The sequence below is a fragment of the Schistocerca cancellata genome, chromosome 6 (genome assembly GCF_023864275.1).
Source record: "Schistocerca cancellata isolate TAMUIC-IGC-003103 chromosome 6, iqSchCanc2.1, whole genome shotgun sequence".
In the NCBI taxonomy this organism is placed as follows: Eukaryota; Metazoa; Arthropoda; class Insecta; order Orthoptera; family Acrididae; genus Schistocerca; species Schistocerca cancellata.
Window position 1 is genome coordinate 279019220 of NC_064631.1, and position 21360 is coordinate 279040579.

The window sequence follows — 21360 nt, forward strand, 5'->3', positions numbered from 1 at the left end:
ATAACAACCATATACCCAAAAATAAATGCAACTTTCAACTTTGGAACTTTGTCCCACTATTGTCCTTAATTCTGATCTTAAATTTGTCCCTTATCTTGTATATGCTCGATTCTTAAAATGTAGGAAAAATTTTGAAACATATTGTAATTCCCTGCACCATGTAAATAATTGAAAATTAAAATGTGATAACTACACTAGTTACAGTGTTTGGTGGAACCATTCTTAGATCTGTGAACAAGCACAAGATACAGAAAGCTGCCTTGGGAAAAAATTGTTTTCAGAGTAACGTTCCAACTTAAAATTTTCAACGGGAAAACGTAAACACAAAGGAAATTACGCGCCACTCACAATAAAAATGTCTTCATATAATGGACGAAAGGAGGATCAGATATAAATAATTACGATGTGAATGTGATCTACACGCAAACACACTTACAAAAAATTATAAAGAAACGGAAGAAAAACTGGATGTACCAGTAATGAACATATCATGAAATAACTTGCAGTACTAAAAAATCACATTCAATGAAAAATTTGTTTGTGGCAGCACAACAGTAATGAGGCTAGTTCTACACATGTGGAAATAAACGAATCAAATAAATACATAATAAATAGTAAAACATCAAGTTTATAGTTAAAAGCTGTGACATTATCCAAAAGGAGGAAAATGACATCGCTAATAAAATAGCAGTATTATGTGAAACATAAAAAGGTAATCGCTACACCACGTAATTTGTTCATAGCAAAATAAAATGCTTTTGGGTCCAGTATGACTAGCTTAACACAGGTATAAGATAGATTAACGCTTCATGCACTTGCACGAGCCAAGGCAGAAGTTGGTGGAATACCACGACGGGCTGTGCAAATGTAACAGTTACATATATCGACTAATAAAACGAATAAAAACTAATATAATTACATTTGCGTGTACAAAGAACAATGCATGATAAAAATACTTGACGAAGACATCTAATTACATAAAAAACACAGAAAACAGGAATTCACATAATTAGTAGTTACAAGAAAATTACAAGTAGTATGTGACACAGCAATATGGCATGTTGCTGCAACATATTAAAAGATCCTTATACTGCCGGAATATCTTACTATAAAATAAAATTAACAACTACAGCAACAAGGCAGGTGTTACAGACGAGGTACCACCTCAAGTGATTTGAAGGCAGTCCAGTTTATAATCGATATGTGCTGACATTTTTACCATGAGTGGTAAATTATTACCTTTGTATTTGTATTGCCCCTTCGAAGATTTAAACATGACATTACTGTGTAAAGAAATTTATCCTAAGGCGACTTCCTAATTTTTGTGCTTCTTCGTAGGTCTGGTGATGACTGTATTGTCTACGAAAACTAGTCTAGTCACATTTATTAATTTTTATATTTCTATGCGATCTGGACAATTAAAAGATTTTTGAACTATGATTTTCTAAATTTTAGTAAATACTTAGGATCACAATCTCCTTCCCTGAAGTTTTCAGACAAAGCTCACTTAACGCTGCACCTCAGTACTTTCATCTTTTCTTAGTTTATTCTCGTTCCATAGTATGTGATCAGTAGAATATTCATTCCATTGACCAGACCATGTAATTTCCCCTCACTTCCAGAATGAATCGCAATGTTATCAGCGAATCTTTTCATTGACATCCTCTAATACTGAATTTTTAGCCCACTGTTGAAACTTTCTTTTAATTATTCCTATACGTATTCGATATAATAGGTCATGCACTCCTTCTTCGAGCGATTTTCTCTTGGTCCTTCATTCGTATTGGTAAATTGATGTACTGCACTACAGGCAAAATATTGTAAATCAGGCTTTAGTCATGAGAGTTAGGAGTCTTACCTCATCGTGATGATACCAGAAGATGAACGCAGGCGGTTCAGGCGAATACCTAATGGTACACGTGAGGTTTATGGTGCTGCCCTTATTCACGTACAGGTCTGGACCGCCGAGGATGGTCGCAGTGGGAACTGGAAAAGATAAATACAACCTTCAGGCTTCTGTTAGGTAAAGCTTCCGAGCTAATGAGAGGAAACTTTGGATAGAGTCACGGCGCTCAAAAGACCAAATTCCAGAATGTGATCAAAATGAATCATTCATTATATATGTGAAGAACTCCATGACTCTTTTCGACACGTTTTTCTATTTGCGTACGTCGCGAATTTTAGATTGCGCTAGTAATACTCCTTGGAGCTAAAATAGACTGAATAAACATAAGGAGTCCTACCTTGCGGTAAGTACAATATAAAAAGAATAGAAAGTGTCAGAGAACTTGCCGTATGATTATCGTTACATGGTGTACTATAAATGACTAAAACTCTTGTGGGGTTTCTATGATGCTGCTATTACTGAAAGAAACAAACATGCAATCGATAAGGGCACCACCGTATGCAAAATTACACACTAAAATTATCGTGTGAAAACAGAAACGCAACAAAAATGTTGGTACTTTAATTTAACAAATTGAAAAGGGTTCAATAACTAATAATGATAAAATAAGGTGAGAGTATATGGGACGATAAAACAATTATTCCAATGAGCTAGCTGATAGTTAATAATGGAAAGGTGCACATCAAGAAAATACGTCATATTTTTAAATTGATTCGTTATTTGGTGATGTGCTCCATTCCGTTACCAGCTAGTGTCCTGTTCATTTCAACAATACTATTATCTTATCACATACACTCCCAGAATTTCATTAGTATTAGCTATGGAGGTCCTTCACTTCCTGTTAAGTCAAACCGTCACCAAGGTTTAGTTGTTTTACCGTTTTAACACGATAATTTAATTTTGTAGTTGTGCATAACGTGGTGCCCAGTAGCAGACATACGTTTCTCACCATCTTCAATAACAACATCACAGAACACACTATAGTTTTAATGATAAAGTACTTGGCTGCATATCACGTGAGGAGCTGCAAGGCAACGATAGTTGTATGATATGTTCTATGACACTTTCCTGTCTTTCTAAATCGTGATTGTCGTATGTAGGTGGGACCTTTTATGAATAATATATATTTCTTCTTTCCGTTTTAGCACTGAACATAATTACTAGCACAGCCAAACCCAGTGATAGCATTCCCTTAGTCTGCAATCCAGATACATAAAAAAATCTTGTACTGAAAATTAAAGTCGCTTTTCAACATATTTCACTATGTCAAGTCTTATAATAATTACTGTTGTTTAATGAAACCTAGTCTAATTACCTATAACGCTGCAATATTAATAATTCAAATTAATGGGTTTTACATTACTTCGTTTGTACACAGACAGATGACTTAACATTAAAAGACAATGACTAAGTCAATACACAGGTGAGCATCAAGATGCTTCACAGCAAGTAACACCTGAAAAACTTAAAAAGACATGATGTATTGAGATGTCGAAGTTTAAGAACAATGGCGTCGCAGCTCAATCGAAGTGTATATTTTATTTTATACAGTTATGATATTAGTATTCAAAGTGATCTCTCTGGTTATCCCTGCCTACTACTGGGTGAATGCCCCATCCATATTTGTCCTGCAATGCTACCCCGTCTACTGTTGGATGAATGCCACATCTATACTCATATTTTTCCATGCGAGGCATCCCTCAGCCACACGTATACGTACCCACAATGTATATGCATGTTTGCTAGTGTCATCTGCCAGCAGCCTATCACGTCGATTTTTGTGTCTTTTTATATCTTGAAATCCAGCAGGTACCTTTCTAGAGTCACCTTCACTCTAATCTATTCTTCGATACTATAAAAAGTGGAAGGGAAAATAATATAAAAATTGTCAACCTCTGAAATTTCTAACTCTTGTAGGCTTACTTCACGATGTAAAGACACTATCAAATATATAATTATACTAACGCTATTCGTTATGTAGACGATGTAGTCACAGACAAGTGGAAAGGCACGATCTTCTTCTTACTACAGAAAAAAAGAGTCAGAGACCAAAAAAGCAGTGTGCTACCTTACATGATGTGTTCATAAGCACATTACAAAACGAATAGCAGGAAGGATGAGAAAGAAACCATTGTTATTTTATTACAACGGTGACAGTCTAAACTTTAACTGTTAAGTCTTTTGAATTCACGACGTAATTGCAAGAAAGTATATTAGACACCACTGATAATCCCTGTTATCCGGACACAAATTTAATAAAATTTCAGATACTTTCATATACATTTTAATCTGCTTTATACACACAGCAGACACACATAGTCACACTCACGCATATACAATCACACACAGATACATACACACACACACAATGTTAAGATTACGAGTTCAGTAGCGTGTTGGTCCGCCTTTGTTATTCTGCCTGCTTAGAATGGATCCGACATGACCTTGGCATGTCTCCGTAGGTATGTGGCCCCCGACGTCTACGCATGGGTCACGTATTCCCGTAAATGAGGTATTGTGGTGGTGCATGGGCGCGGAACTGGCGCCCAAGAACGTCCATTGGTTTCCGATCACAAGAATTTAGTCGACAAGTTGAATTCGCTATCAGGCTATTTCTGACAGCTCTTTAGCGTGGTGTCGTTCATCTATTATCATCTCACATTATTAAATTTCAATGTCTCTCTGCTACAGATCTGAGTATGCTTCTGAAATATGTTAGTAACATTCGAGCGTTATGAATTGTGTACATAGGACAGAATTACTGCGTTTCAGATGTTCCATCATAATAGTTAAATGAGAATTAGGCTTCTACATTCACAACTCTGAGAACATAACTAAAATCCCCCTGCGCTGGGGAATACAGTGTTTCTTTCTTTGCCCTTACACTATTCACATTTACTCTGAGGAAGATGCCTTAGGAAATGAAGAGTATTATCAAAGAAGATATATTCGGTACGCTATGTACAACTTTTATTGTTGGAAAACATTAAAAATTATTATCTTTTGTCTTCACTTGTTCTTTGGGAGTCACAGTGCTTGTTCGGGAGACAGAGAACAACACTCTTGTGCATAAACGAGTCAGAAGAAATCAGTGCTTACATTGACCCTTTCTTGATAAAATTACTAGCAAAGGAGAAGAAATACAGCTCCGTTGTTAACATCGATGCTCTTCTATTTTCACTCGGGGTTACGTTTCGACATCATTTATTATTATTGCTTTTATTTGGCCTGTAGAAGGAAAAAGAGGGGCGCATTTGTCAAGTATCTTAGTTGGCATGCAGAGCCGGTAAAGTCAATGAATATTCATGCTAGAGCGTCGCGCTCGGAAATGGTATTTTTGCGCGGCTCAGGAAAAGTTGTCCTGTTCTGAAAGCCACACAAGGTAAATAAAATGCTGAAGGAAGGCAGCCAGACCTCTGACTTTCTACAAGGTTTTAGATAAAGAGCTTACGGCAGATACACTAACGGACCAAAAAAGAAACTACTGTAAATTTCATGTTTCTTGCTTCTGTTATAGATGAACGATCAGTATAGCCTCGGTAAAGGAGCTACCATATATTTGTATAACATACACAATGTGTGCCAAACATCCAACCTTTTTTTGAACTGGCTGCTGAGGGTGAATGACCGCCAGTTCTCCACAACTTGAGCAGGCTGTGTTGCTGCAGTTTGAGGTGCTACAAAATACGATAATCTGTAGTTATAGTATGTACGTAGAACTGTCGTGTCTATCCGTTCGTCTGTTTCAACAAACTACTCCGAAACTAGTACACGAATTTTCATGGGATTTTCCTAGGTAACTTGAGCATGGCTTCAGGTATCGGTTTAGTTCTTCAAAATTGGATCATGGAAAAATGAGATATAGTAATTTAAAGTTTTGCTAAAACCGTCTTGCCTACTAGAGTAATTTTCGTGAGGTTATCGCAGTGAACTCGTGTATACAGTATGAGATATTCACTCTGCAGGCTAGTGTGCGCTGATATGAAACTTCTTGGCAGATTAAAACTGTGTGCCGAACCGAGACTCGAACTCAGGACCTTTGCCTTTCACGGGCAAGTGCTCTACCATCTGAGCTATCCAAGCACGACTCAAGCCCCGTCCTCACAGCTTTCTCATTCTGGGAACATCCCCAGGCTGTGGCTTAGCCATGTCTCCGCAATATCCTTTCTTTCAGGAGTGCTACTTCTGCGAGGTTCGCAGGAGGGCTTCTGAAAGGTTTGGAAGCTAGGAGACGAGTTACTGGCAGAAGTAAAGCTGTGAGGACGGGGCGTGAGTCGTGCTTGGGTTGCTCAGATGGTAGAGAACTTTCCGCGAAAGGTAAAGGTCCGGAGTTTGAGTCTCGGTCCGACAGACAGTTTTAATCTGCCAGGAACTTTCAACTTGTGTATAGATTGGGTCGCCATACAGGCATCTTTTCATCAAGTTCGAATTACGGAAAAAAAGACATCGTAGTTTAAATATTTATCTAAAACCTCATATCTGTTTCAACACCCTAATAACTTTCATAGAGTTTCAACAGGTAACTTGAGCATAGCTTGAGGCACAGTATAAGCTTCATTTCATCAAAGTTTGGAACATGATAAAAAAGATATAATAATCGAAATTTTTACCCATATCAATACTATAATTGCGAAAGTAACTTTGTCTGTTAAGTTTTCACAAGTAGCCCGCTGAGCCGTCACTCAGCAGCAGAATCTAAGTTGGACAGTTTGGGGTATTGCAAGTAAATCAGATTGTTTATTCTGCAGTGATATGAACTGCAACAGCGGTAACATTGTGACTTGAGAGACTGACATACTTTCTCTCACTCCGTTTTGCTCCTCATACTTCTGTTCGATAATGTACGAGCAAAGCTTTCATGGCAGTAAAATGTAGCGAATTGCTTCTCTGGCGTGCTCGATTTTCTTACGTATTGTCTGTCAAATAAACTCTGACATTTAGTTGCAACAGGCTCCACAACCGTGATAAAATTCGTGAAAGATATGAGTTTCCTGCATCGCTTCACAGTGATTTACAATACATTTTTAGTTTGTGAACTATGACGTTTCGGCTTTGTAGACATTTTCAAGCATTTCATACGTATCAGAAGGAAAATGTAACTAGAACGCAAATTTTTTATAGCAGTCAGACTAAAGGCAGAAAAGGAAGAGCTCTTACAGTGTTTACCCTATTAAATAGTTTTGTGTTAGAATCATATCATTTCTCATGGGAAGTCCTTGGTTTGCTTGAGAATGGCTAGAGAGACAGAATATCGCAGTACACAACATAATAAACTATAAAGCAATAACAGGTAATGCATTAAAATTATTTCGTGCAAGCTGTCTTGATATTGTTGTTCACAGTTGGTGCATAACTGTCACCCAGAAACCGCTGTTTATTCTTCGTAGATTCCAACCCGAAAGGCCTGACGGGAGTTCGCTCTTCTTCCTCTTTGACTTCATACGATAATTTTTTCATAAAATACGAAATCATGTTCACTTCTGCATTCCGAACCATATTATTTCTGTTTGTCTTATATGAATAATTATGTACATAATTTAAAGCATTTACTACTGAAGCCAACATAGTTTATGGAATACTTATCGCAGGATCTGGAGGAAAATAAATAAACAAAGAAATCACATATTTAGTAGTCAACAGTTGTCCTCATGACGCCTTTAAGTAGATATGGATATGTCTACTCGTGTAAACAAGTACTTTATCTTACTGACAGAAGACAGTGTGTGTGTGTGTGTGTGTGTGTGTGTGTGTGTGTGTGTGTGTGTGTGTGTGTTTGTGTGTGTGTGTGTGTGTGTGTGTGTGTGTAAGATTCCGATATCGGTACCAAGTACTCATAAGTCATAAAGGGAGTCAATTATAATTACTAGGAGATGATATTTTTAAATTGTGGCAGTAGCAGTAACCAGCTCGTTTCACTGAACAGCACTCAGTGAGATACACTCCTGGAAATTGAGAAAAGAACACATTGACACCGGTGTGTCAGACCCACCATACTTGCTCCGGACACTGCGAGAGGGCTGTACAAGCAATGATCACACGCACGGCACAGCGGACACACCAGGAACCGCGGTGTTGGCCGTCGAATGGCGCTAGCTGCGCAGCATTTGTGCACCACCGCCGTCAGTGTCAGCCAGTTTGCCGTGGCATACGGAGCTCCATCGCAGTCTTTAACACTGGTAGCATGCCGCGACAGCGTGGACGTGAACCGTATGTGCAGTTGACGGACTTTGAGCGAGGGCGTATAGTGGGCATGCGGGAGGCCGGGTGGACGTACCGCCGAATTGCTCAACACGTGGGGCGTGAGGTCTCCACAGTACATCGATGTTGTCGCCAGTGGTCGGCGGAAGGTGCACGTGCCCGTCGACCTGGGACCGGACCGCAGCGACGCACGGATGCACGCCAAGACCGTAGGATCCTACGCAGTGCCGTAGGGGACCGCACCGCCACTTCCCAGCAAATTAGGGACACTGTTGCTCCTGGGGTATGGGCGAGGACCATTCGCAACCGTCTCCATGAAGCTGGGCTACGGTCCCGCACACCGTTAGGCCGTCTTCCGCTCACGCCCCAACATCGTGCAGCCCGCCTCCAGTGGTGTCGCGACAGGCGTGAATGGAGGGACGAATAGAGACGTGTCGTCTTCAGCGATGAGAGTCGCTTCTGCCTTGGTGCCAATGATGGTCGTATGCGTGTTTGGCGCCGTGCAGGTGAGCGCCACAATCAGGACTGCATACGACCGAGGCACACAGGGCCAACACCCGGCATCATGGTGTGGGGAGCGATCTCCTACACTGGCCGTACACCACTGGTGATCGTCGAGGGGACACTGAATAGTGCACGGTACATCCAAACCGTCATCGAACCCATCGTTCTACCATTCCTAGACCGGCAAGGGAACTTGCTGTTCCAACAGGATAATGCACGTCCGCATGTATCCCGTGCCACCCAACGTGCTCTAGAAGGTGTAAGTCAACTACCCTGGCCAGCAAGATCTCCGGATCTGTCCCCCATTGAGCATGTTTGGGACTGGATGAAGCGTCGTCTCACGCGGTCTGCACGTCCAGCACGAACGCTGGTCCAACTGAGGCGCCAGGTGGAAATGGCATGGCAAGCCGTTCCACAGGACTACATCCAGCATCTCTACGATCGTCTCCATGGGAGAATAGCAGCCTGCAATTCTGCGAAAGGTGGATATACACTGTACTAGTGCCGACATTGTGCATGCTCTGTTGCCTGTGTCTATGTGCCTGTGGTTCTGTCAGTGTGATCATGTGATGTATCTGACCCCAGGAATGTGTCAATAAAGTTTCCCCTTCCTGGGACAATGAATTCACGGTGTTCTTATTTCAATTTCCAGGAGTGTATGATAATATACGAGTGAGTGCTGAAAACTAATGCCCTTCAATTATTTATGAGAAAGCTCATAAAAATTTTTAAATAAAACAAAAGTTATTAGCATTCTACATCTTCATTCGTCATGTCTACACATTTATTTCTCTGCATATTTCAGCGAAAAACCAGTTGATCGATGCCGTCACTATAGAATGTTTCAGTTTGTTGATGTCTCCACACTTGTTTGCACCGCTTCACCCCTATCAAAGTCCTCGAAGGTGTACTTCATTTCCTGGAAACCGACGAAAGTTGAATGGGGTCAGTTCGGTAATTTATGGGGATGATCGATGACAATAGCCCCATGGCGTCGGATTGTTGCAGATGTTGCAACGCTCGTGTGTGGTATGGGGGATTGTAATGCTGAAAGATAGGATGTTACATATGTGGATGAATTGTTCGAATTCGAAACGCGATTACAGCACGCTGTTTTCCAAGCACCATCAAAGTTACGTTACTTATAGTTGTATCACATGCTGCAGAGGGCTGGAATATGAAGAATAAATATGTAAAACGTGAATAATATTGGTGTTATTTAAAAAGCTTTAGCAGTTTTCACTTAAAAAAGTCATAGGATTTATCTTTCGGCACGCCCTCGTTGGTATGAAACAATAATAAGCAATAATGAAACTAAACAACATACCAACATAATAGAACACACATATCCATACGTCCCAAAAGGCAGATGTTGTAAGTGATACTTATAATTTCTTTTTTATATAATTTTAGCCTAGATCTTGGGAGCTGGCTTCGCGAGACGATATTGGTTTTAATAGCAAGTGACTTAAATGATCTACATATTACCACCTAGTATATGATCGAGAATAAAGACGAAAAAGTTTTTAAATAACGTACGGTGTCCTATTAATTTTGTCATCCAAAATACAGTACTTATGTATTCTTTTTGGTTTATTCTTTTACTTCCATGTTAGGAGTCTATTTATCAAACGAGAACTGTGTCAACACAAACTCAGTATTACAGTATTATTCTGCTTCGCTGTTAGAACTAATGAAGTTGCAAAATGCTACAATGTTTCGCCCAATGTTGCAACTGACGTTCATCAGTGTGACGGTGTGAACTTGTGACAGTAGCTGAGACGTTACAGAATTTCTCAACCAGGCACAATCACGACACTACAGATAATCTGTTGATAGTGACTCCGGCTAGAGAAGTCTGTCGTAAAATGTTGCTTCACGTATGTCCTTGACTTCATTAATATGTCCCAGGCTTATTTTAGTTAGATCGTGTTTTGCACTTGAGGTAGTCACATCACCAATCAAAAGCAATATAATGTGTAATGAATCATGATACCAAACTCTTCCTTTCCTTTGATGCCATCGTGCTGCTCTCATTTTCCATTTATATTAATTCCACCAGTATAATGGGTTCTATTGAATTGATCACCCCCAGAGTACTGTAAACTGACTATCATTAGATAGAATCATCCCCAGTGGCAGTTAGCATAGCAGAAACATTATAAATTGTATATAAACAACCTGTTCGTTCTAACGAAGTTTAGGTGATGAATTTCTATTCCAAGTGTATTGCGAGCTTCATAATTAGTTAATTTGGTGTAGATGCTGCCAATTTGGTTTTCTGTTCTACAATTATGGTCCATAGATTCCGCAAATATTTAAAGATTCTTTTCCACCGCTTGCTTTGACCTTATTGAGAAACGCAATTGGCGAAATTCGACATTCAAATGATTCTCAAGGAAGCAGCCAAAGTGCTTTAATATTGCTTCCTTAATCATGACTATTAACAAAAAATCCACACATGTGCAAACTGGCCGCACACTGACAATTCAGTACAAACGTAATTATGGAAGCAGGCAATTTATCTATAGGCTTAGATAAGCGAATCTGTGAGAATCAAAATATATGACATAAATGGCCGTATCTTTTGACTGCATTGACTTAGACGCTAAAATACCAGACCATAGTACTTGAGATTAATTTCGATTTGATACCTCTACACGTTCACGACAAAAACGGGTCTTAACAGACAGACAGGTGGACAACAAGTGACGAAAATAGTTTGTTAAGTGACTTAAGGGGCCCCGGAAAGGCTCAAAATCATGAAAAGTTCAATTTTTACTTTTTTGCGTTTTCTGAATCTGCAGACTATTACCTTTTAATAGACATATAATTTATTCAATTCCGAAGACTACAACTATTTTTAATTTTTTTTTAAAATGTGTTCTACATGGGCGTGACCCACTGTGGCGCTGTTAAACTGCTGTCAAATGGTGTTATTATTAACGTCCGTGTTCATCAGGTACATTTTAGTGATGTGAGTTAAAGTATGTGTTGTGGCTAACCTATTTTCAGAGACTTAGCAGCACCTGAACTGTTGAAAAAGTGTATTTACGGAAAAACTCAAAACCCCAATGAAAGTGTAAATAGTGTTATATGGTCGAGAATCCCCAAGACTGTATTTGTTGGAATAGAAACACTTCACTTTGGTGTGTATGATGCTGTTGCGACTTTCAATGATGGCAATATTGTAAGGTGCAAGGTATTTAGAAATATGGGAATGAAGATAGGTTCTAACATGGTACGAGCGATGCTTGCTTTAGACAAGGAACGCCTTCGGGCTGCAGACAGGGCTGTAAAGAGTCTAGAAATACAAGCAAGAGTAAACAGGAGGAGGAACAAGAGGAAGCTGGAGGAGGAGTTCGCAGAGGATGAAGATAATCCATCCTATGGACCTGGAATGCACTAAAAAGTTAATCCAATCTTTGTCGCTCGATTCCCAGAACTTTTATTTTCTCATACTAATTACATGTTTTCTAAGGATCTTCCAAACATATTTGTTTCAAACTTTCAGTAAATGTTACACAGTACCTTCTGCATAATTTAACACAGCCTTTTTCCAAAAAACTGTATATTTTTGAATATATAAATAAAAAATTGCAAAAAATGTTGTGAATTTTCATTACAATTGAATAAAAATCATCTTTAATAACTTAACTGAAATTTTGTAAAATCCCTGTGTTAAGTTTTAGCCCATATTCCAATAAATAATCTGTAAAAAGTTCAACTTCCTACCTCAAATACTTTGTGAGAAAAGATGTAATTTGAAGCGTTATTTTAACATTGCAAGTATAGGGCGTTCCGGAGCCCCTTAATAAAAAAACTAAAAATTTTCCGTTTTATCCATGTACTTGTACTGTGAACCCTTGCTACTTATCAAATTTCATGGTTCTAGATGAACGTTAACCGTTTAGGTTTCGATAAGTGACTTCTCGAGTATCAAAATATGTGACGTAAATGGCCGTATCTTTTGAATTGTATGACCAAGAAGCTCCATTTTTTACTCCGATAAGGTGCAGTAGGGCTTGATAACTGACATGGATATCAATTTGATATCTTTTCCCCTTCCTGAGAAATAGGTGTCTTAACAGAAGGACAACAAAGTAGTACTATAAGAATTCCGTTTTTACAGATTGAGGTACGTGAACATAACATTTTTAATGAGATGATTTCTTGATATGATTTGCAGATTAAGAGAAAGCCTTTTGTAATGCTGACTGGACAACATTTATTGAAATTTCAAATGATGCAGAACAGAACGGACGGAACAGAAGGCTATTTACAACTTGTGCAGAAACAAGATTGCAGTTATGAAATTCGAAGGACATGAAAGGGGTGCAGTAGTGAGTGAATGAGTGTTGTACCGTGTTCCCGATTATATTCAGTATGCACAATGAACAAGCTGTGAGGAAAACGAGGGAGAAATTTGGAATTGAAATCACAGTTCAGGAAGAAGAAATACAAGAAATTTAATTCTGTCGATGACATCGTAATTCTGCAGAGTCAGCAATGGACTTGAGTGGAATGACTAGTGTCTTTAAGACACTTTGTAACATGAATATCAATAAATGTGAAACAAGGATAATAAAATGTGTCGAATTGAATCAGTTGATGGTGAGGGAATTAGATTAGGACATGAGGTACGAAATGTAGTGGAAGAGATTTGCTATTTGAGCAACAATATAACTTATGATTGTTGAGGTAAATAGGATCTAAACTGCAGACAGGCAATCGCAAACAAAAAAAATCATTTCCAAAAAAGAGAAATTTGCTAACATCTAATATCAGTTTTAAGTCTTAGGAATATTCTTAACGTATTTCTCTGGAGTGTAGCCTAGTGTGCAATGAAACATCGATGAAAAGCCGCTCAGGTGTAATAAAATACAAACACTTGAAATGTGAAGCTATAGAGGAAACTGAAAATTGGATGGGTAAATCGAATAACAAATGAGAAGTTACTGAAACGCACTGGTTAAAAAAAAAATTTGCACAACACTTGGCTAAAGGGATAATTTTGGTTGACAGGAGACTCATTGAAGCATAAAAGGTAGGCTATACGGTAATGGAAGGAAGTGGAGGTTGGGGGGTGGGGGGGGGGGGTGGCGTGGGAGGACTCTGATATGAAGAGAGACGAGTGCTTGAATGCGGCAAGCAGGTTTAAAAGGATGCAACTTGCGGTTGTTATGCACACATGAAGAGGCTTCCTCAGGATAGCCTAGCGTGGAGAACTACAGAAAATCAGTCTTCCGACAGAAGACCTCAACTACCGCATCACTGCATTTTCAAGGTCTCATTTCTTCATGGTTTTCTAAACAAATATGGCGCTGGTGACCTCGCCGTTTAACGCCCTAAAACCATAATTATTAAACAAAGATAGCTTTTCAATTTCTCCTTATATATCACAAAAAATTGCTTCTGCCTAGTTAACTCGCTAAATCTAAGGCATTGATTTCTGTGAGTGAATAAAAAGGGAGACATTCATGATAGCACACAGGTGCTAAAAGATGACTGTGTAATAACAATAGTTAGTCAGTTAATGTTTTGCTCGAGATGGGGACCAGAAACCGTGTATATCGTGTATATATCGGAGTATTGTTGTTAACAAGTCGACTTTGAGCTACATGTAGTAGAGTCCAAACGATGGGGAGTATTGCTAAAAGGGTACAAGAAACACCTGAACTGCGTATATAGGCCTAAAGGAAATCAAACTAATTAATGGAGTAATGCCACACTAGCCCGACGACACAGAAATTCCTGCAGAATTACATAATATTTTTATTTATGTTTCCACAAAATAGGCGTTCATCTTAATCGTGGCATTACATTTTCAGTAGGCGATATCGAAACCAATATTCACTATCTTCATGTGAGAAACTTTAATCAAAACGCTGTTCATGTGGAGGTGTACACGTTCTTATTCTTAAAGACTCTTATTTTTTCACGCAAAAAGAAAATATACGTGATTACATCATGCATACCAGCAATATAAAACTCTTTTCTGCATTAGCTTTCTTTCAAGTTATAGATTCTGTGCCATGAGGATGGATACAGCCAGTGACTACATGTTCCTATTCTAAGAGATAAATGCCCTCTTTTCCCCGAATGTGAAAAATAAAGACTTACACAATTAGTTTCATCGTCTCTGTTTGAACGGAGCTGCAAGGCCATCTTCTTTATTCTTCTTCTTTTTTAAAAAAAAAATTCAGGCAGTGACCTCATTTCGGACAGGCAGGAGTTAATGTCGCTTCGATTATATTTTCTGTGGCGTTATTCTCGTTGGATATGCAGCCACATCATAGAATCAAGGTGTCTGAATGATCCAGCTGCAGATCCTCCCTACTTAGCACTCATATACAACCGCTCGCTCACCGATAGATCTGTACCTACAGATTGGAAAATTGCGCAGGTCGCACCAGTGTTTAAGAAGGGTAGTAGGAGTAATCCATCTAACTACAGACCTATATCATTGACGTCGGTTTGCAGTAGGGTTTAGAGCATACACTGTATTCAAACATTATGAATCACCTCGAAGGGTTCGATCTATTGATACGTAATCAGCATGGTTTCAGAAAACATCGTTCTTGTGCAACGCAGCTAGCTCTTTATTCGCACGAAGTAATGGCCGCTATCGAGAGGGGATCTCAAGTTGATTCCGTATTTCTAGATTTCCGGAAAGCTTTTGACACCGTTCCTCACAAGCGACTTCTAATCAAGCTGCAGGCCTATGGGGTATCGTCTCAGTTGTGCGACTGGATTCGTGATTTCCTGTCAGGAAGGTCGCAGTTCGTAGTAATAGACGGCAAATCATCGAGTAAAACTGAAGTGATATCAGGTGTTCCCCAGGGAAGCGTCCTGGGACCTCTGTTGTTCCTGATCTATATAAATGACCTGGGTGACAATCTGAGCAGTTCTCTTAGGTTTTTCGCAGATGATGCTGTAATTTACCGTCTAGTAAGGTCAACCGAAGACCAGTATCAGTTGCAAAGCGATTTAGAAAAGATTGCTGTATGGTGTGGCAGGTGGCAGTTGACGCTAAATAACGAAAAGTGTGAGGTGATTCACATGAGTTCCAAAAGAAATCCGTTGGAATTCGATTCCTCAATAAATAGTACAATTCTCAAGGCTGTCAATTCAACTAAGTACCTGGGTGTTAAAATTACGAACAACTTCAGTTGGAAAGACCACATAGGTAATATTGTGGGGAAGGCGAGCCAAAGGTTGCGTTTCATTGGCAGAACACTTAGAAGATGCAACAAGTCTACTAAAGAGACAGCTTACACTACACTCGTTCGTCCTCGGTTAGAATACTGCTGCGCGGTGTGGGATCCTTACCAGGTGGGATTGACGGAGGACATCGAAAGGGTGCAAAAAAGGGCAGCTCGTTTTGTATTACCACGTAGTAGAGGAGAGAGTGCGGCAGATATGATACGCGAATTGGGATGGAAGTCATTACAGCAAAGACGTTTTTCGTCGCGGCGAGATCTATTTAAGAAATTTCAGTCATCAACTTTCTCTTCCGAATGCGAAAATATTATGTTGAGCCCAACCTACATAGGTAGGAATGATCATCAAAATAAAACAAGAGAAATCAGAGCTCGAACAGAAAGGTTTAGGTGTTCGTTTTTCCTGCGCGCTGTTCGGGAGTGGAATGATAGAGAGACAGTATGATTGTGGTTCGACGAACCCTCTGCCAAGCACTTAAATGTGAATTGCAGAGTAGTCATGAAGACGTAGATGTAGATCCTATTTGAATATCTACAGTTAATAGCAGATAAGTACACGGACAAATAATGACTTACATTACAAGTTAGTTGATCTAGTTAGAATCTTAACCCTGTGATCGTTCCCAGGAACTCTGACAGAACTTTGATATTTGAAGTAACGTCCTAACAAGAAAAATAAGATACAGTTGATAAATAGGAAACGCAGCTGCATGCATTAATATCTCATAACATTTTACTACCAATGCGAAACATCTAGAACGTAAGCAACCTGATATAGACATTTACTTTGAAAGAACCATAACACAGCTGAAGACTAACTGCAAATACTACTAAACCTGTTCCTCACGCTTCTTCGCCCAGATTCTATACGTGCGGTGCAAGAGACTTGGACGCATGTCTGCTATACTTGTAATAACACAACTAATTCCCACAGAATCCACAAGTCCCGCTTTGTGAACCCGTTTGCACATCAGGCGGTAGCAACCGTTTTTCAGAAGGTGCTTTTTGGTGTTATCGGTGAACAACAAGTACTACGGTATACCACAGCCGTTAATCGTAGCGCAGTTTTAAATTAGGCCGTTTGTCACTGTCTTCATTCGACAACGTGTACTGTTCTGTTTTGGGTTACCCAGAAATTCACGCGCGAAACGAATAACACACATTATGGAGCATCGTATATATATAAAACCATGTACAACACACACGATGGAAATGTTTGCAGAGTAACCATTAATGGTACTATTCCGTATTCAGTATGTTCCAGATAATTATGAAGTGTTCGTAAACTATACTTCATAAACAGTAGCATCATAGCGGTTAAAACGATCTTATAATAGTTTAATAGTTAAAAACAAAAAGGAATCATATTATGAGGTTATTTGTTGTATCACAAAAACGCTAGTCGGATAATAGTAAGGAGTGAATAGCAAACCAAAGGGCGTTGCCATCTTCGAACAACATTGCGCTTTCTGATGGAACAGAAACATGACAAAATATCCTACAAGTAGTGATATTACAGACATAAAAGAAGAAGAAGATTTTAGTAACAGATATTACATACGAATATTAACGCGAAGATTGTGCGATGTAAGAAATCAAAGAGTTCTAATGAAGACTATTTCTATAGGAGAGATAAATAGAAAAATGTGCTCGGTTTTGGGTATAGAGACTTATCAGTAAATATCCCACTTTAGTAAAGATTAGCATAACGTTTTGTTTTACGATAGTTTTTCAAAGCAAACACAGAATTTCAGCGTCGGCCTGTTCTACTACATTCAACAGACAAAAACACAATATAATACTCTCAAACTTCCAGCAATACATGAGTGTCCACAAGCTTTCGTTTGTGTGCTCATCGGCTACTGTCTTGTGACGACTGTCCATAGTTGCTTCTTCCATCCCTAAACAGTCGTACTACTGCCTGTGACGTCACTGACACCCATCCTAGCGTCATATATGAAAATGTTTTCATTATGTGCATGCTGCAATCGCTTCAACTTTTCTATGAACATAAGCAACCTTCTCTTCTGGGGTTTTTATCAGATATCGCATCTTTTATTAGTCTCAGAAACAATTTTTCCGTCTAGAAAGGTGACGTTGAATGCAAATCCAGTTTTCAAGAAAACATTCTGTTACCAGTGATTTCTCGAGGTACTACGGACGGAAACACCTATCGTGTTCTGTACGGTCATACTGTGTCATTCTGTGGCTCCGTGAGTGGAAAAACTATCTCGTTCCTGAAGAGTCATGTAATCGAACCTGTTTTGAAGCCTTTATCAGAAACTTGAAGACTGTTAAGTATGATCTAGGCCTCAGAATGCCCAGGATATACAAAACACCGGGCGGCTGAGTCGGTACTATGCAGGACAGATTGTGTGTGCGCTTTATTGAAAAGGACCGAATAGGACACGAGGGATGGTTCCTCCTACCGTGTCCCGAGAAATCAGCAACACTCTGCTCTGCCCTGTAAAACGGGCACCGATTACTTTCGACTAGACAGCTACCACTAAGCATAGAAATGGTTTCAAGGGTGGCGTAATAAAAGAAGGGATAGGGGTAAAGATACCTGATAACACCCTCAATAAAGACGGCGCTCTGGAGCTAAGCACAGCTTGGTACCCGGCCATCTGGAGATTGAAGCTGGCGCGTCGGGCAAGCAACGATAACATTACCTTATATGACGCTGGAATGGGCACTAGTGATGTAGCAGGCAGTAGCACAGCTATTGCTTAACGTGCTGCGTCCTATCTCGCGAGACAGGAAAGTAAACCAGACACGTACCTAAATGCGAGAGTTGTATTTACGACCGTTGGTTCGGTACACTAGCGAACTTAGGTTGGTTTTTACGAGGTTTTCCACACTCTACGAAGCAAACGGTGGACTGGTTCCCAATCTACGCCAAAGAATATACGACAAAAATCACTGAAAATATGATTGCATACAGCGCTAAGTTTAGACGATTCCCAGACAGATAGCAGCACACGACTTCTGTCATCGTGGTCTAGAGGCAGCGTCTTTGGCTAATAATAAAGAAATCCTCGGTATCGTGTTCGACCCGAGCCACTACTCAAATGCTAAATAAAAATCATTACTAGCGGCCAGCGCACACTTCAGGTGTAAGGAGTCACCCTCATTCCCTCAAGGGCCTAGTCAGAGACGGCAGAAGAACGGACAGGGGTTTGAGGTAACCTCTGCCCTTGGTGGGAAACTGCATATAAGAATCAGCAATTATCAACGGCATGGGCATGATGAAGACAACGCATATCAATGGATTAAACACACTTAATGCCTTTCTCCTGAACAGATGTCGTGTGATTCAGAAATTGTTGTAATGATGTCTTAATTGCGAAAGATTTTGGATTAGTCCTCCATTCGGATTTCAGAGAAGGGGATTGCTAAGGGAGAGGCGAACATGGCAGTAAGACTGAACGACCGACGCAAGCGTAAGACAGCACGAGTCGGAGATAGGAATGTCAGAAATTTGTTAGTGGTAGGAAAGCGGCAAAATCTGAATGAGAGGATGCAAAAACTCAGTTCAGTTAGAGTGGGATCTAGTCAAGTGAAATGAGAAGAAGAGAAGATTCTTGTCAGACGAATACACGATAATATTAAAAGCGGCAGAAAGTGGTATAGTGGGAGCAGAATGGAAAGGCACATCGGAATTGAAAGCAAATCAACTCAGACAACAGTTGTTCAGGTTTATTTGCCGAAGTTACAGGCGGATGATGAGTAGGTATGGAGGGTATCTGAGGTCATTCAATGAGCAGTTCAGTATATCAGCGCTATAATAATTTATTAATCTGATAATCTAAGGATTGAAATACTTTGGAATTTTGTAGGGGAAGTAACTGAAGAAGGTATCACAGGAGACTATGGCCTTGCTAGCACGAAAGAGACAGGGGAAAGACTAGTATGGTATTTCAGTAAGTCGCAGAGGGTTAAAGCGAATATACTTGTTTAAAAATCATAAGAGTGATGTATGTTTGGAAAAGGCTTAGATATGTGGCACTATGCCAGCTGGATTATAGCACCGTGAGACAGAGATTTCGAAATCAGATATTACATTGTAATGTGTACTCAGCAGCAGGTATAGACTCAGACTGCAATTAAGTAATGATGCAGACTGTTCTGAAGTTTAAGAGAACTGTCAGGCAAAATTAACATGGAATAAAGTGTAATTCAGAATTACTGAGTAATGCTATAGGAACTGCACTAGTGAACACAAAAGTAGGTGGTGCATTTATAAAAAGGGCAATCACAGAAACTGGAAAGTCAACTGGGTACAAGGAAGATAACTGAAGAATCCGTGGAAAACAGATGAAAGACTTCGGTTAAGGGACGAAGTAAGTAAGTAGAAAAACGAACACAATACAAGACTAAAGCAATGTGTCACTTAAGATTCATATAAAAAAGAACCACTGGCATGTTAAGGGGAAATGGTTGCAGAAAAATATTAAAATGTTGGAATACAGTACGTTTGCTTGTACTGTCAAGGGCAGTGTCTGCTTCTACAGTAAGCCATTAGTAAGAAAACTGATGAAGCCGTGGTCTCCACCATTATTCATACATACGAGTTACTATGGCACCTGAATCCCGCTTTTCCATGCTGTCTCCGGAATTTTAGTCGGATGGTAAAAAATACACTACTGGCCATTAAAATTGCTACACCACTAAGGTGACGTACTACAGACGCGAAATTTAACCGACAGGAAGAAGATGTTGTGATATGCAAATGATTAGCTTTTCAGAGCATTCACACAAGGTTGCCGCCGGTGGTGACACCTACAACGTGCTCACATGAGGAAAATTTCCAACCGATTTCACATACACACACAGCAGTTGACCGGCGTTGCCTGGTGAAACGTTGTGATGACTCGTGTAAGGAGGAGGAATGCGTACCATCACGTTTCCGACTTTGATAAAGATCGGATTGTAGCCTATCACGATTGCGGTTTATCGTATCGCGACATTGCTGCTGGTGTTGGTTGAGATCCAATGACTGTTAGCAGAATATGGAATCGGTGGGCTCAGGAGGGTAATACGGAACGCCGTGCTGGATCCCAACGGCCTAGTATCACTGGCATTCGACATGACAGGCATCTTATCCGCATGTCTGTAACGGATCGTGCAGCCACGTCTTGATCTCTCAGTCATCAGATGGGGACGTTTGCAAGACAACAACCATTTGCACTAACAGTTCGACGACGTTTGCAGCAGCTTGGACTATCAGCTCGGAGACCATGGCTGTGGCTACCCTTGACGCTGCATCACGGACAGGAGCGCCTGCGATGGTATACTCAACGACGAACCCGGGTGCACGAACGGCCAAACATCGTATTTTCGGATGAATCCAGGTTCTGTTTACAGCATCATGATGGTCGCATCCGTGTTTGGCGACATCGCGGTGAACGCACATTGGAAGAGTGTATTCGTCATTGCCATACTGTCAATATCACACCGCGTGATGGTACGGGGTGCCATTGGTTACACGTCTCGGTCACCTCTTGTTCGTAATGACGGCACTTTGAA

General features: G+C 40.0%; 1 protein-coding gene across 1 annotated transcript in view; it reads right to left on the bottom strand.

Annotated features, from left to right (window-relative positions):
- LOC126088289 (zwei Ig domain protein zig-8-like) overlaps positions 1-21360 on the bottom strand; it is a 377426-nt gene that overhangs the window by 76186 nt on the left and 279880 nt on the right. The window contains exon 4 of the mRNA XM_049906418.1: positions 1859-1986. Coding sequence (XP_049762375.1) covers positions 1859-1986 — 128 coding nt within the window. The remainder of the gene's footprint in view (positions 1-1858; positions 1987-21360) is intronic.